General features: G+C 40.5%; 1 protein-coding gene across 8 annotated transcripts in view; it reads right to left on the bottom strand.

Annotated features, from left to right (window-relative positions):
* PLEC (plectin) overlaps positions 1-13,983 on the bottom strand; it is a 202,636-nt gene that overhangs the window by 28,090 nt on the left and 160,563 nt on the right. For all 8 annotated transcript variants that reach the window (XM_085881786.1, XM_085881784.1, XM_085881787.1 and 5 more), the window contains 12 exons: positions 12,320-12,481; positions 9,523-9,627; positions 9,314-9,409; positions 7,777-7,902; positions 7,447-7,599; positions 7,199-7,353; positions 6,514-6,640; positions 2,216-2,399; positions 1,937-2,097; positions 1,651-1,829; positions 670-808; positions 375-568 (listed from right to left, as the gene is read on the bottom strand). In XM_085881786.1, the coding sequence (XP_085737912.1) occupies positions 375-568; positions 670-808; positions 1,651-1,829; positions 1,937-2,097; positions 2,216-2,399; positions 6,514-6,640; positions 7,199-7,353; positions 7,447-7,599; positions 7,777-7,902; positions 9,314-9,409; positions 9,523-9,627; positions 12,320-12,481 (1,781 nt within the window). The remainder of the gene's footprint in view (positions 1-374; positions 569-669; positions 809-1,650; positions 1,830-1,936; positions 2,098-2,215; positions 2,400-6,513; positions 6,641-7,198; positions 7,354-7,446; positions 7,600-7,776; positions 7,903-9,313; positions 9,410-9,522; positions 9,628-12,319; positions 12,482-13,983) is intronic.

The raw sequence follows: 13,983 nt of genomic DNA, 5'->3' as shown, positions 1-13,983 counted from the left end.
GAGACAGAGGAACTGCACACAGTAATGAATGCTTGATCGAGATGACAGGACTCTGAGGACCAATGTCATCTGAGTTTGGCCAGATGCAACTTAAGAAGAATAATACTGTGGCCTGCTGATCAAGCAGAGAAAGACTTGATTCTTTCTCCACTTGATTTCTGTGAATGGATGTTAAAAGAACACCACAATGTATGAAGCAAGTATGCCAAGAATCCCTCAACATGAGGGAGGCTTTCATCCTACAGTGGACTGAAATAGGCTGTTTGAGGTTTTAATGTACTTATCATTAATGCATGCAGGAGTTAAAATAAATAAATGCATCTGATGATTAAAAAAACACAAGAGTACATGAAAGCTTTAATGGAAAATCTGACCTGGACTCAATCTGCATCAAAATGTTCTGCCACCGCTCAAGGAGATGCTCCACCTTGATCCGGTACTTGTCCAAATCCATGTCCCTCTCCCCATGGGCTTTCAGTATCTGGTCATTGATGGAGTGAGCGCTTTGCAAGTAGTTATCCAGTGATGTGAAGATCTGTTTCTTTTGAACGGCCTCTGTACGCCAGAGCTGTGCACAAAAATATTCAATTTTCATCCTGGCAATCGATGCCAAACCATAATGTTTTACATCACATATATTCATAAGGAAAGTATATTTAAAAAAACAACCTTGAGTTGGTTCTTGAGATCTTCCATACTTTGCACATCTAATGGTATGGAGTCCTCTTCACAGAGACGGGATTCAAATGCACGAACAGTATTCTCAGCATCGTGTGTGCTGCACACGAGTATGTCAATCGCCTTCAACCTGTACATAAAACATTGTAGTAGGATCTCGTGAAGATGACGATAACTACTACTACTACTGCTACTGCTGCTGCTGCTACTACTACTACTACTACTGCTGCTACTACTACTACTATGACTTATTCTTTAATGGCTCCAATCAAGCCCATCTTATTTATGGGATCAGCCACAGGGGAAATTTTGCCCAAGTCTTTCAGAAACCAGCTGGTCAGGAATGACATCCAACTGAAGCCGATTTAAGTAGGAATTTGTAATTTGTTCAGGGTGCCAGTGATAACCCATCTACACTTCACAAAAACACAGTGGGATCTTTAACGTCCACCAATTAATGCAGGCAAAAAAGACACCCAACTTAATCCAAGGGACTGCACACTTTATGATGCAATTTCCACAACTGAGAAACCCCAATGTTACCATTTATTGTCAGATAGGGATTTAAATCAAGGCCTGACACCTCAATGCAGAGGGAGGAGGCCAAGTGGGCCAACCATGTGTCTCGTGGTTGCAGCAAGTTGATCGGCATCTCGAGGAGATGGGGATGGTCCAAGCACCTGCCTGGGGGATGGCCAGATGGAGGCTCCTGGAGTACCGGTGGAAAGTGGACACAGCGACGCGCTGCTCCGGCGCATGCTCCCATACCTGACGTAACTTGACACCTCAAATAATTTAACTTTTTCCCTCTAATAGGTATCTGGCAAAATATTACGATTACATGAGAGTTATATGTAAAGACCAACATAAACACACGACCTATCTCAACTGAATAAGTAAAGCATATCAATACATATTGATAGGATCTATAAGGATGAGGACAATTAGAATTTATCTTAGAATAGTGCATACCTTTGAAGGTAAATGCAAGACAAAGAGTAGATGCTGTCTGCTCGCTGATTCAGCTGGTTCAGTTCAGAACTGAGTGACATGACCATATTACTCTGGTCTGCTTGGGCAAGCAATGGTCGCAGTTCCTGTGAGACTCGTTCCACATCCTCACGGACATCCTCTACTTCCTGATGCAATTTCTGTGGGAAAGGAAAACCAGGATGTGTGTGTCCTTTTTGCAATTGGAGCTCTTATAACTTCACCATCTTGCTTTACTTTAAACGTTCAGTTCAACAAATTGACAAACCTCATGGTCCGTGATGCGGAGGGAGCTCTCGTGCACAACATCTTGCTGCTCCAGAGGGGATCGGATACCATTGATGATATGCTCTTCTGAGCTGTCAAGGATCTGGCGCAGCTTCTGCAGTTGAGAGGAGTATCTGTTGCACAACGACTCGTCTCTCTCCTCTGTGGCACACAAGGAAGATAACAATGAAAAATTAATTATTTGTCTTTGTGATGCCTTCAAGAACCGTTTTTGAAAAAATAGAACTTGTAATTCCGTGTCATGTATTCGGTTGCTGACTTGTCTCTAGCATGATCACAAGCTCATCGAAGTGCCGCTTGCTGGAGTCTACATCCTGCTCCAGCTGCATGCGGTCCGTGCCGCTGAAATTTTGAGCATCTCGGCTCTCCTCCAGGAACACCTCAAAGTGGTTTTCAAGGTTCCTCATTATCAGTTCGTACTGTTCCTGAGTTACGTTTTTAAACTGGGGGGATAGGGGAAAACACCAAAAAGCATTATGACTTGTAGCTGAAAAAAAAAGACCAAATAATCATTGGTCATTTTTATATACCTCTGCTGACGAAGTCTCCAGAGGCATTATGTTTTTGAGTTATCCGTCCATACATACTTTCCTCCATTCTACTTACCGTATGTCCGTCCATGCTAATTACCTCCGCCACTGAATGTGGATGGAGGTTATGTTTTCACCCATCTGTCTGTCTATCTGTTTGTCTGTTTGTTACTTGTGAAAAATCAAAGATTTTTCAAGTATATTGGTTTGTCTTGTGCGTTTATTACCCTCGCCGAAAAAGAGGGTATTGCATTTGGGTCTGTTTGTTTGTCTGTCTGTCTATCTGTCTAGAGAGAACTTTAGTGCGTTTCTCCGCAACCGCTTGTTTGATTGAGACAAAATTTTCACCAAAGGACGACTCATGTAGAATGTTTCAATGATAATTATGATGCCATCAGTCATGTGGTGTGGCAGCCATGTTGGAAAAACCCCAAAAAATTTGCACCTCTATCTCTGAAACTGCACCAAAGAAAAAATTGAAACTTGCACATTGCAAGTACTCCTCAAGGGGAATTAGTGTGTTTTTATGACATCATAGGTGTCTTAATTATGAGGTCATAATTGCATTTGTAAAATGCTACATCCAATCAGTGTGAAAAATCGAGGGACATCTAGGGATAAAATGGCCAACAAAATATTTTTGATGGCATCATTGGTCATGTGAGTCAGCAGGCTTCTTTTTTTAACCTTCAAAAATCTTCTCTGAAATGGCTGAAGAGATTGAGGTGAAACTTTACAAGTATGACTGCTTATCCATGAGGAGCAAAACGTTCACACATGTCACATCACAAGTCACATGGTTTGGCAGCCATATTGGATTTACCCTTCTACCTATAAAAATCTTCTTTGCCAGAATCGCTGTACAGATCGAGGAGAAACTTTACATAAATGTTCCCCAAGGCATGTGTGTACAAGTTTATTAAACAATAATTGATAGGTCACATGGTTTGGCAGCCATATTGGATTTAAGAAAATATTAAATAACGTTTTCTCTGGAATTGCTTAATTGACATGAAACTTCACAATTCTGATCGCGTCGTGATGGGGAATACATGTTTTAAATTTCAACTTTATCAGATGCATGGTCTGGCAGCCAGAATTATTTAATTTTTTGATCTGGGTTCTTTTTTTTTGTTGAATAAGGTTCACTTGGCTGTGCCTCGATGGTTTTCAGGGTAGAGGAGTATCAGCTGAAATGCGAATCCTATCCAGGTTCCTCCAAATGACTTCATCTTTGCTTTTTGCTTCTTTGGGTTCCTTCTGATGAATCTAATGCAGGACTGTACTGATTTGGTCTTCCAATTGATTGGGATTAAAATAAATTCAATTCTGAATTCAATTGAATAATAAATAAAAAACCGGCATGGGTCAAGGTTAGGTGTCTGATGTGTCTTGGTTCACAGTCATCACTGCCAGCAGTTATAAAGTGGCAGTTAAAGTTATGTCTCTTATTAATTACGTAACACACGAGGACACAAATGCCACACAAAATTGCACAAAACAAGTCCTGGTGAGGGTCTGCAATCTCTGATTACTCTTTTTCTTGTTCTATCTGTTTGTTATTTACGAAATCTAAAGATTTCGTAAGTATATTGATGACTTCCGTCATCTGTTTGTGTGTTTGTGTGTGTGTTTGTTTGTAGGCACGATAACTCGAGAACGGAAGAAGCTACCAATGTCAAATTACACCACGTGATTCAGGAGGCTGATGGCTAGCGCTGATTAGATTTTGGTCAAAATCGGTCAAAGGTCAAGGTCACAGTGAGGTCAAACATTCGATTTTTGATGGTTTGGTGCAGAATCATCGTAGAAATTTCTGGTTTGCGTCGCTACCTTCTCGAGACAGCTTTTATTAGACAAGGTCAGAGGTCAAGTTGACGATTTCGTAAGTACCAGTCTATGACTGCTTGTTTGTTTGTCTATTTGTTTGCATGTCAATCGACTACAGGTCACAATTTTAAACCAATCTTCACGAAATTTCACCCCATGGTAGAATTCGTCATTAGCAAGAAGCCTATTGTTTTTGAAGTCAAAAGGTCAACATAGGCCAAAGGTCAACAACTTTGTCAAGTTTCTAAAATCCTCAATTTTCTTCCAACTGACTAGAAATTTGAACAGGATTTGTACATCAAGTCACTGATTTCAACCACCAATTATTTTGAGGTCAACATAGGCCATATTTCTAGAATTGTCCATTTTAATCCAATTGACATGAAATTGGAAGAGGATTTTCATATTTGGTCATTGAACTCAACCACCAATTGTATTTTTAAGGTCAAATTTGTTTTATGGATTTCTTAAGAATCGTGCTATGAACATCTTGTTTGTTTGTTTGTGAACAAGATATCTCAAAAAGTTGTGGAAGGATTCGGATGAAGTTTGGTGGAGAGCTTTGGTGTGTGACACAATTATTTTATTTTGGTGAAGATCCAAATCCGGATCCGAGAGTTTTTTAAGTGATTCTTCACCATTGAGTGATCGGGCTAAAATTATATATGGCCCGATATCTCAAAATATTATGGACGGATTCGGACGAAACTTGGTGGCTGAGTTGGTTAGATGACAAGAATAAACCAGTTAAATTTAAGGTCAGGTCCAAATCCAGATCCAGCCTAACAGTGGGATACATAATGTGAACTCATCAGCCTGGCAGAATTATGCACTCTCGAGAGTGCCCTTATAGTTTTCTCTGCAACCTGCAACTTATCTGACAAACAAAATTTTCATCATCGGTGTGACTTCTCATGTAGAACGTTTTAATAATAATTATGACGCCATAGATCATGCAGTGTGGCAGCCATGTTAGAAAAAAGGAAAAACTTTGGACCTCTATAGCTCCAAAACCGCACCATGGAAAAATTTAAACTTGTCACATTTCAAGTACTACCCATGGGAAACAAATGTGACCTTTATGCCTCCACTGATGAAGTCACCGGTGGCATTATGTTTTCAGATTGTCTTTCCATCCATCTGGCCATGCTAATGTTCCCTGTTTTTTTCTGCAACCACTTACCTCATTGAAACCAAATTTTCACCATAGATGCGAACTCATGTAGAATGTTTTTATGATAATTATGACGTCATAGGTCACGTGGTGTAGCAGCCATGTTGGAAAAAAGGAAAAACTTTGGACCTCTGTATCTCTGAAACCGCTCCATGGAAAAAATTGAAACGGCATATGTGAAGTAGTCCTTCTGGGAAACAAGAGTTATTGTTTTTTTGATGATGTCATATGTGGCTTCGTTATGACGTCATAATTGCATACGTCAAACGCTTTATCCGATCAGTATAAATTTTTTTGAGGGTCATATAGAGCTAAACTGTCATTGGGAAAAACATTAATGACATTATTGGTCACGTGGTATGGCAGCCATATTGTTTTTAACATAAAAATCTTCAAAAATCTTCTCCGAAATGGCTGAACAGATTGAGGCGAAACTTTACAGGTATGATTGCCTATCAATGAGGAACAAAAAGTTCTCTACCTATGACATCATAGGCCACATGGTATTGCAGCTATGATTTTTTGAGTAATAAACATTTTAAAATCTTCTTCTCCAGAATGGCTTGACAGATTGAAGGGAAGCTTCACCGACAAGTCCCCGAAGCCTTTGGATACCAGGTTGTTCACAAATAATTAATATGTCACATGGTCTGACAGCCATATTGGATTGAATGAAAATCTTTTTAAAATTCTCTCTTGAATTGCTTTATCAATCATCAGTGAAACATCACAATTCTGATCGAGTAGGTTATGGGGAATATATATGTTTTAAATTTCAATCTGATCGGACACATGGTCTGGCAGCCATAATTATTTAATATTTTGAATCTGGGTTCAGGGATTTAAATCAAACTTGGTACCAGTATGTATAATGATGTAATAATGTGGGCAGAGGCATATCTGGCGACATGGTGACATCGAAGAGTGCCCTCCTAGTTTTAAATTAAAATAAGATAAACTTGAAAAGAAAAGTGCACAAAGCATATGGAGGAACAACTTGCTTAGAATATGAGCTTCACTTACGGTTGTGATATTCCAAGAGCGGATCGTCTCAATATCCACCATTAAGTAAAGGTAAGCAATGACACTCTTCAAGTTGATGTGCAGCTGACTCCAAAGGCTCATGGTATTTTGGAAGCTCTGCTCCAATCTGTAGTAGCAACAGTACAGAATTTGAAAATGTTGTTTTTCTTTGGAACAAATGTGATTTTTCTTCTTTAGTACTTGCTTTTTTTAATCTAGTGTGTGTGTGTGTGTGTGTGTGTGTGTGTGTGTGTGTGTGTGTGTGTGTGTGTGTGTGTGTGTGTGTGTGTGTGTGTATATATATATATATATATATATATATATATATATATATATATATATCACCACCTTTGGTTGTAGCTGGTGTTACAGACAATCTTCCTTTATCATCTTCATAATATAATGGAACCTACTCAAAAATTGATATCGAGTATGATATGTCATGATCAATAAAATTTATTTCAAAAATGGCAAAAATGATAAAGTGCATTTCCAAGAATCTGCCGCAGCACATTGTCCACTGTATAAGGGCCGAGAAGGGTACTCCCACCCGGAGGGCGGGAGTGCCTGCTAGTTTATCCAAAGCTAGGATATATATATATATATATATATATATATATATATATATATATATATATATAACCTTAATGTGTGGTGTAGTCAAGCAGAGGAACAATGCACTCACTTGCTGCCAAGCTCGATAGCTTCCTTGTTCACCGGCGGAACGATGAAGCAGATTGAGGGGACTATTGCTTCACTACCAACCGAGTTTATCACCTTCCACTTATCCCGCTGAGAATTGTCCTCCAAAACGCATTCATCATCTTTATAAAGGGTGATCTGTTAAATTGAGGCAGAAAGTAAATATCCAGATTGTTCAGGCTTGATCATGACAATCTCTCGAAAGTATATAGAATGGGCAAATTGTCATACCTCAATCTGTTTGTAATTGCAGATGGCTTTTATGGGCAGTGTGCTCCACACACGATTATCAGGATTCCTCGCTTTGAGCTGCACAATGGTCTTGGCCTGCACGGCTAGTGAGGCGACCCTCTGCTTCAATATGAGGAGTTGCTCTTTCTCCTCCTGTGAAACATCATAACACAACAAGCAAAACAATTTGATATGATCTCAATGGCTAAACCATTAATGCTTGTTTCTTATGCTCCACTACATACAGTAAGCCAAAAACTCCTGACCACTAGATTTGTCCTTCCTGAGCAAAAAGATGATCGTAAACTGGTCTGATGTCTTAGGACAAACCAGGGCGTCTTGCAGAACATCTTCCTGATGACGAAGACTGTTGTTTCGGTCACATGAGTATTTTTTATGGATCGTCTCTTGCCTGGATTTCAAATCTTGTTCCAGGGCCCTTGCATCATTGAAGAACTGTGGTAAAAAGAAAATAATTAATCACTTTCCATCTTTCCTTCAGCTCTTTATTTTTCATCTCCAAAGTATCCATAAAAAACGCTCATTGTGAAACATATAAATGTGGGAATATTTAATTATTATTTAAGGCCTGTGGGCACATCACCTGATCCATGGTGATGATCACGCAGGGAAGCAGATAAAACTTCCTGTTACACAATATTATACCAGAAGGTCGAGTACAATTCCCCACCAAATCAAGGCAGAGAGGTGATGTTTACTTTCTGTGACTGGCTGCACTAGTATTTGTAGCCAAAGAAATGTGTAGTCCCCTTCATTCACAGGTCCTGCTGCAGCTACTTCGCACACTTTTACTTCGTTTCGTTCAGCTGCTCAGGCTTTTACAGAATATAAACTTCGTTAATTCAGCACTTCCATGATCTTTTATACCCCAGTTAACCACCCTCCCCCATTCCCCCCACCCCATCCAGAAGCCCACTTTCTTCCAAATTTCCAGTTTTTTCCTCCTAAGAATTTCCTTCTGTATCTATCTTGTCAACCCCACATGTCTTCCCCTAACTATCATTTCTCCCCACATCCATTGTTTGGCCAAGTCTCCCTCTATTTTGTTCTTCAACCCTGATGTTGCTGTTTCCCCCCTCTCTGTACTGTTCCATTTGTTCTGTTGCATCGTGCTCTGTTCAATGTTTGAGCGTTTCCAGGAGCCTGGACTCTGTATCCAAAAAAGCTTTATATTATGCTTATCGAGGTACATGCCCGGTGATGGCTTAATGGTTAGGGTTGTAGATTTGGGATCCTAAGGTCCTGAGTTCAAGTCCCGCTTTTTCCGTTGAATGAATACCAGGTGGGGTTGACTTGGCCTGTATTCCTTCTGAGGTCGGCAAAATGAGTACCAGCTTGCTGGGATGATTGAGCCATTTAAGTATCCTGTGTCGGAGTGGCGACCTGTCCAGGATTGTGCCCAATAGCCGAGGAGACTGCTTTGGCAGCACCAATGCTTTGTGCAGGGTATGGTCGCAATGGATTTGGATTTTTGGGATTGAGGTACAAAATGTACACTTCCAACCCATCACTCAATAATTCATACTATGTCTTGTCATATGCACCATGTCGTCCACTTTTGATGAGAAAAAGTTTAACCCACAGTAGTCGTAGTAGTAGCTCAGCAGCATGCTGTGTTTAATAATTTACAATAAAAATGATTTAACTGAAATGGTCCTTTGTAAAATCTGTTATTTCAGGTAGGTGGAGAATCTTTCACCCTCCACGGCTGGACTATGCGTTGTGTCAAAGTCAGGCTCAATAAATACATCTCAGGTGTTTTTGTGTTTTCTTATCAACTAAGAGCAGCGGATGTGAACTGGCCTTAAGGAAGAAGAAATGATCAGGTTACAAGACCCTCCCTCACCTGGAAATAGGCTTCGTTTTCCTTTAAATGGACCTCAATGCAGGTGCAGATCTGAAGGATCCAGTCCCATTGAGTCTTCATGGCAGCAAGATATGACTGCAAGCACAAAAACTTGTAATATCAAAAAAATAGTTGCACATGAGTAATGCTTATCAGCTTCCATCATCAAAATCATTCTGTGATAACGTAAAGGCGAACATCATACTGACCTCAATTGTTTGCCGTGCTGGGTGATTGCTTGCAAGGAGCTGTTCTCCACTGTCTTGGATCTCATTTATTCTCGATTCTTTTTTTTCCAGGTCTTTTATGAGAGCCTAGTTGGGGTGAACGTGCCACAAAGGGTTAAAGTAAAAACTAGAATGGCACCCCATAGAGCACATACCTCCATCAGGCTGAACAGTTTATGTTTTGTATCCCACTGATAGACTGGATCTGAATCCGGACCTGAACCAAAATCAAATTGGCTTGTTATTGTCACTTACCAAACTCATCCACCAAGTTTTATCTTAACTCGTGCACAACGTTTTGAAATGTCATGCTGTCCTGTATTTTGTTTTTGGTGCTATCTCTAATTGGTGAAGAATCATTTAAAGAATTTAAAAATTATCGTATCCGAACCCGGCTCTTCACCAGAATTGAATCATTTTGTCCTTATCGCACATTTATAATCTGTCCACCAAGTTTCGTCCGAATCCGTCCATAACTTTTTGAGATATCCTGCTCACAGACGGACAGACAAAAGGAGGTGAAAAAAATAACCTCCATCCACCTTCGGTGACAGAGCTAATGAAAGAACGTGCAATTAAAAACTAATAAAAATTGAGAGATTTACAGATTTATCATGCCAGGATATAGATTTTAACCATGATATGGTACGAGCATATACAGTATATCAGACATATGCGAAGGAGATGTTGTTTAAAACCAAAAGGTGCACAGAAAAATAATTACACAAATAAATAATTATCAACAAACTTTATTTTACATATACGTACACAAAGATGGTGAAATGTTTTGTATCCCTCCCAACTTCACCTCTCCCCTTCCCCAGACATTTGTAGATGGCCCCTAAATGTATAAAAATATGCAGAATAATCATGCTCCGACCTGCAAATAAACGATGAAATGAAGATGGTTTGTGTCATTGTCCATCAAGGGCTTTCCATAGAATTGTTCACTCAAATATGGAGGAAAGTGAGTCACACCCTCCCTTGACCACACACCCACCACTGGCCCAGTTGGACACAAACTAACATGCTGGCTAATAACATTGCAGAGTTTGATATTCACAATATTGTATGGATAAGGAAAGCAGGTAAATCATGTGATGTCACCTTGCAATGATGCAACCAATTTTCGGACTAAATAAATAAATCGGCCAATACGGGACTTTCGAAATGACAAATGAATGCTAAATGAGGCCTTTTGCACATACACCATGTGTGTGTTTACACTGACTCGGTTCAACTTGCAAGGCACTTTTAACCTGCCGTTGATAGTGTGAAATGTGTGATTCAATTCGTTTTTTAAACATAATTTTCAGCATTAAGACGAAAGAGTGGAAATTTCAAGATAGTCAACCATAATTATTGTGTTCCTGAATGTAAATTGGACTCACGAATGAAAATATAGGAAACATGAGAAATATCCGGGGATGAGAGGAGTCGGGTACGTACCATTTACTGTTAATACAAGCAGGCAGATGTGAGTGGATATAACATACGCACACACGCGCGCGCGCACACACACACACACACACACAAACACACACACACACACACACACACACACACACACACACACTCACACACACACACACACACACACACACACACACACACACACACACACACACACACTTCTCCTTTTACCAATCGATGCAAAAATGTAGCCTAATTTCTCTTGTGGCCCCAGAACCAAACAAACAGTAGATATTTATAATGGCCCTCACAGCCTATACAACTCCCACAGCCACCCACACCCATGACTAAACATGATTAACAGTAAATATCATAATGTTAAACTTACCCTGTACATCAACAAGCCCCAGATATGACTTTCCCATCGTTGTTAAGAAGCACAAAGGTTTGGGTAAAACACACCCTCTACGAACCTTCGGGCTTTGCACGGGCCCAAATCGTTGGGAGTTTTTCCAGGACGAGATGCAAAATATTAACTTTTTGGACGAGTTGACCAGAAAGTGATCCAGCTGTTTCATTGTGCAGAGGCACAGCCCTTTCTCACAGACAAGTTTACATAACAAGTATTTTCGGCTTCTTTGAAAGTTTTTTTTAGTCGTTTCATTCTACAATCCTTATCTGGCAAGCATAACATATCCAGGATGCCTCGATTGACTTTGCAACTCGAGGTTTTTGTGCATGCATGCCGAGCAATCTTGAGTTGGTTATGCCATTTCAAAAGTGCCGTATTGTCCGAACTTTAGCATGTCAAATATACAGTGGATGACCCCAAAAGGAATGCTTTGTTCTGGCTCGATGGGTCGTACAACCCTGTTGACAATACAAAATTCACAGCCCACCTATATGGAATGATACCTACATGGTCTGTCATCATCATGAATGCACAGAAGTTGTCCTTGGAAACTATTCAAACTCAGCATGAAATAAGACAGGAAGCATTGCTTTTGGGGCAATGTTCTCACTAATACCCTCCCCCCCCCCCCCCTGATACATTTTCTCAACAGTTGCACACTTTGTCAATTCTGACTTCTTGTCAATTTTCTTTTAGTGTATGTGTTGATCAAAAAAGTATGTTTTTGATGGATAGTGAAAGTTGCCACAAAAAAATTGTTTAAATATAAACTATGAAGAGCACCGTTGCAAATTGGGTGTGGGTGGGGGAGCGGGGGGTGGGGGGGAGACTGGATACCAATAGTGCATGTCCTTATTATATGACCATTTACAGATGTCATCATTGACTATCCTTGTTCATTAAACACAATGTACCAAAGTAAGACGCATCTTTGTGGATCCTGTCCCAACGTACCGTGTGGCTTTCCTTCTTGGCGGCTATTGCAGTATTCCGGTCGGTCCAGTCGTAGACAATTTCCTCGTCTTCACGGGCATTTAGCCACATCAGTTCCTTGGTGGCACGTTGCACAAAACTCTGAAGGGTCTCCAGGTTATGCAGCCTACTACGGGAACCATTCTGTTGTTGGTAGGTGGTAAATAAAGAAATGTAGTTAAAAACAGAGATGCGAAGAAGATAAAGCATTATTATGAGAGAGGAAGAGCAATATGGGTTCATAATTTCGACAACATAACTGTAGCTTTACCACTACGACTACTACTACTACAACTTTAATGGCCCCAAAATAATCTCGCTTTGTAGTTGAGATTCGTCCAAAAGTTTAATGGAACCGCTGGCCAGGCCTGACATTTCACTGAAGTTGATTTAGGAAGGAATTTCTAATTTGCTCAGGGTGCCGGCGATAGCTCGTCTAATCTTTGCAAAGGACATCGTGGGATCCTCAATGTCCACCAACTAATGCTAGCAGACAAGACGTCAAACATCACGTCCACCTGAGGGATGGCACACTTCGTGATGAAACGTCCTGCCTGGGAAGCACCAATCTGACAGTTTGTCGTCAGGCTGAGAATTGAACCCAGATTAGACTGTTGAAAGCTAAAAGTGTTACATCTGCACCATCCTGATGTCTCCTAACATACTTATCATGCATGGAATATATGGATAAGCTCCCACTTGAGCCTTCAGCCTTGGTCACTCCAAGAGCAATAATAATGATGACCATGACCATACATTTTTTTCAGGTGCAACTACCCCCCAACAAAAAGGGGATTCAATAAATAATTTAATGTGTCGATCAACTCCCGCTTCCTTTTTCCACCATGTTGGCAGGAAGTGGAGAGGAGTGGGGTACTGTCCTGCTGCATTTGGTGTATCAATAGTGTAGATCAGCGGTTCCCAACCTGTGGTACATTTGGAATTTCTCGGTGGTATGCAGCAGCGAGCTTTTTTTTTTTAACGCAGTTTTTATTTTACTTCTCTCATGCAGCTTGTGCACAATAATTAAATTTATATCGAAAGCGGCTGTACACTGACAGCTGTTTGTTATCGGCCGTTGTGCACAAGTCTTATTATTCGTTTTGTCTCGACACGCCACACTGTCATCATTGCTTATTGCCCGGCTTATTGTTACTGTTATCGTTCACCAGCATCATGTCGATGCGAAAATACTCAGAGAGTTATCTCAATTAGGCTTCACTTCCATCCAAAAAGGTGAATTAGAAGCTCCAGAGTGTGTGATTTGTGGAAAAGTTCTCGGCAATCAATCTATGAAGCCAAGTCTATTGAAGCGCCATTTTGATTCTGTTCATCCTGAACACAGCGACAAGGACCATGATTTTTTCGTCGGAAGGAAAATGCCATGAAAAGAGCACGCTTCGACGGCAACGGCAGTTTTCAATAGCAGTCCACGGCAGCCGTAAAGGCATCCTACTTAGTTGCACTGCGAATTGCAGAACAGAAAAAAAAAACCCACACCGTCGGTGAAAGCCTCATCCTTCCCGCCACAAAGGATATCGTACGTCTCATGCTGGGAGAACAAAGCGCCGAGAAGCTCAATTCTCTTTCGTTGTCAAACAACACAGTTCAGAGGCGCATTGAAGAAATGTCAACCAAGATTCGTG

Source organism: Eptatretus burgeri, chromosome 5, assembly GCF_056783735.1.
Source record: "Eptatretus burgeri isolate ZD-2024b chromosome 5, Ebu_testis_v1, whole genome shotgun sequence".
Lineage (NCBI taxonomy): Eukaryota > Metazoa > Chordata > Myxini > Myxiniformes > Myxinidae > Eptatretus > Eptatretus burgeri.
Note: the sequence above shows the minus strand (reverse complement) of the source record. Positions and strands in the feature narration are given on the sequence as shown.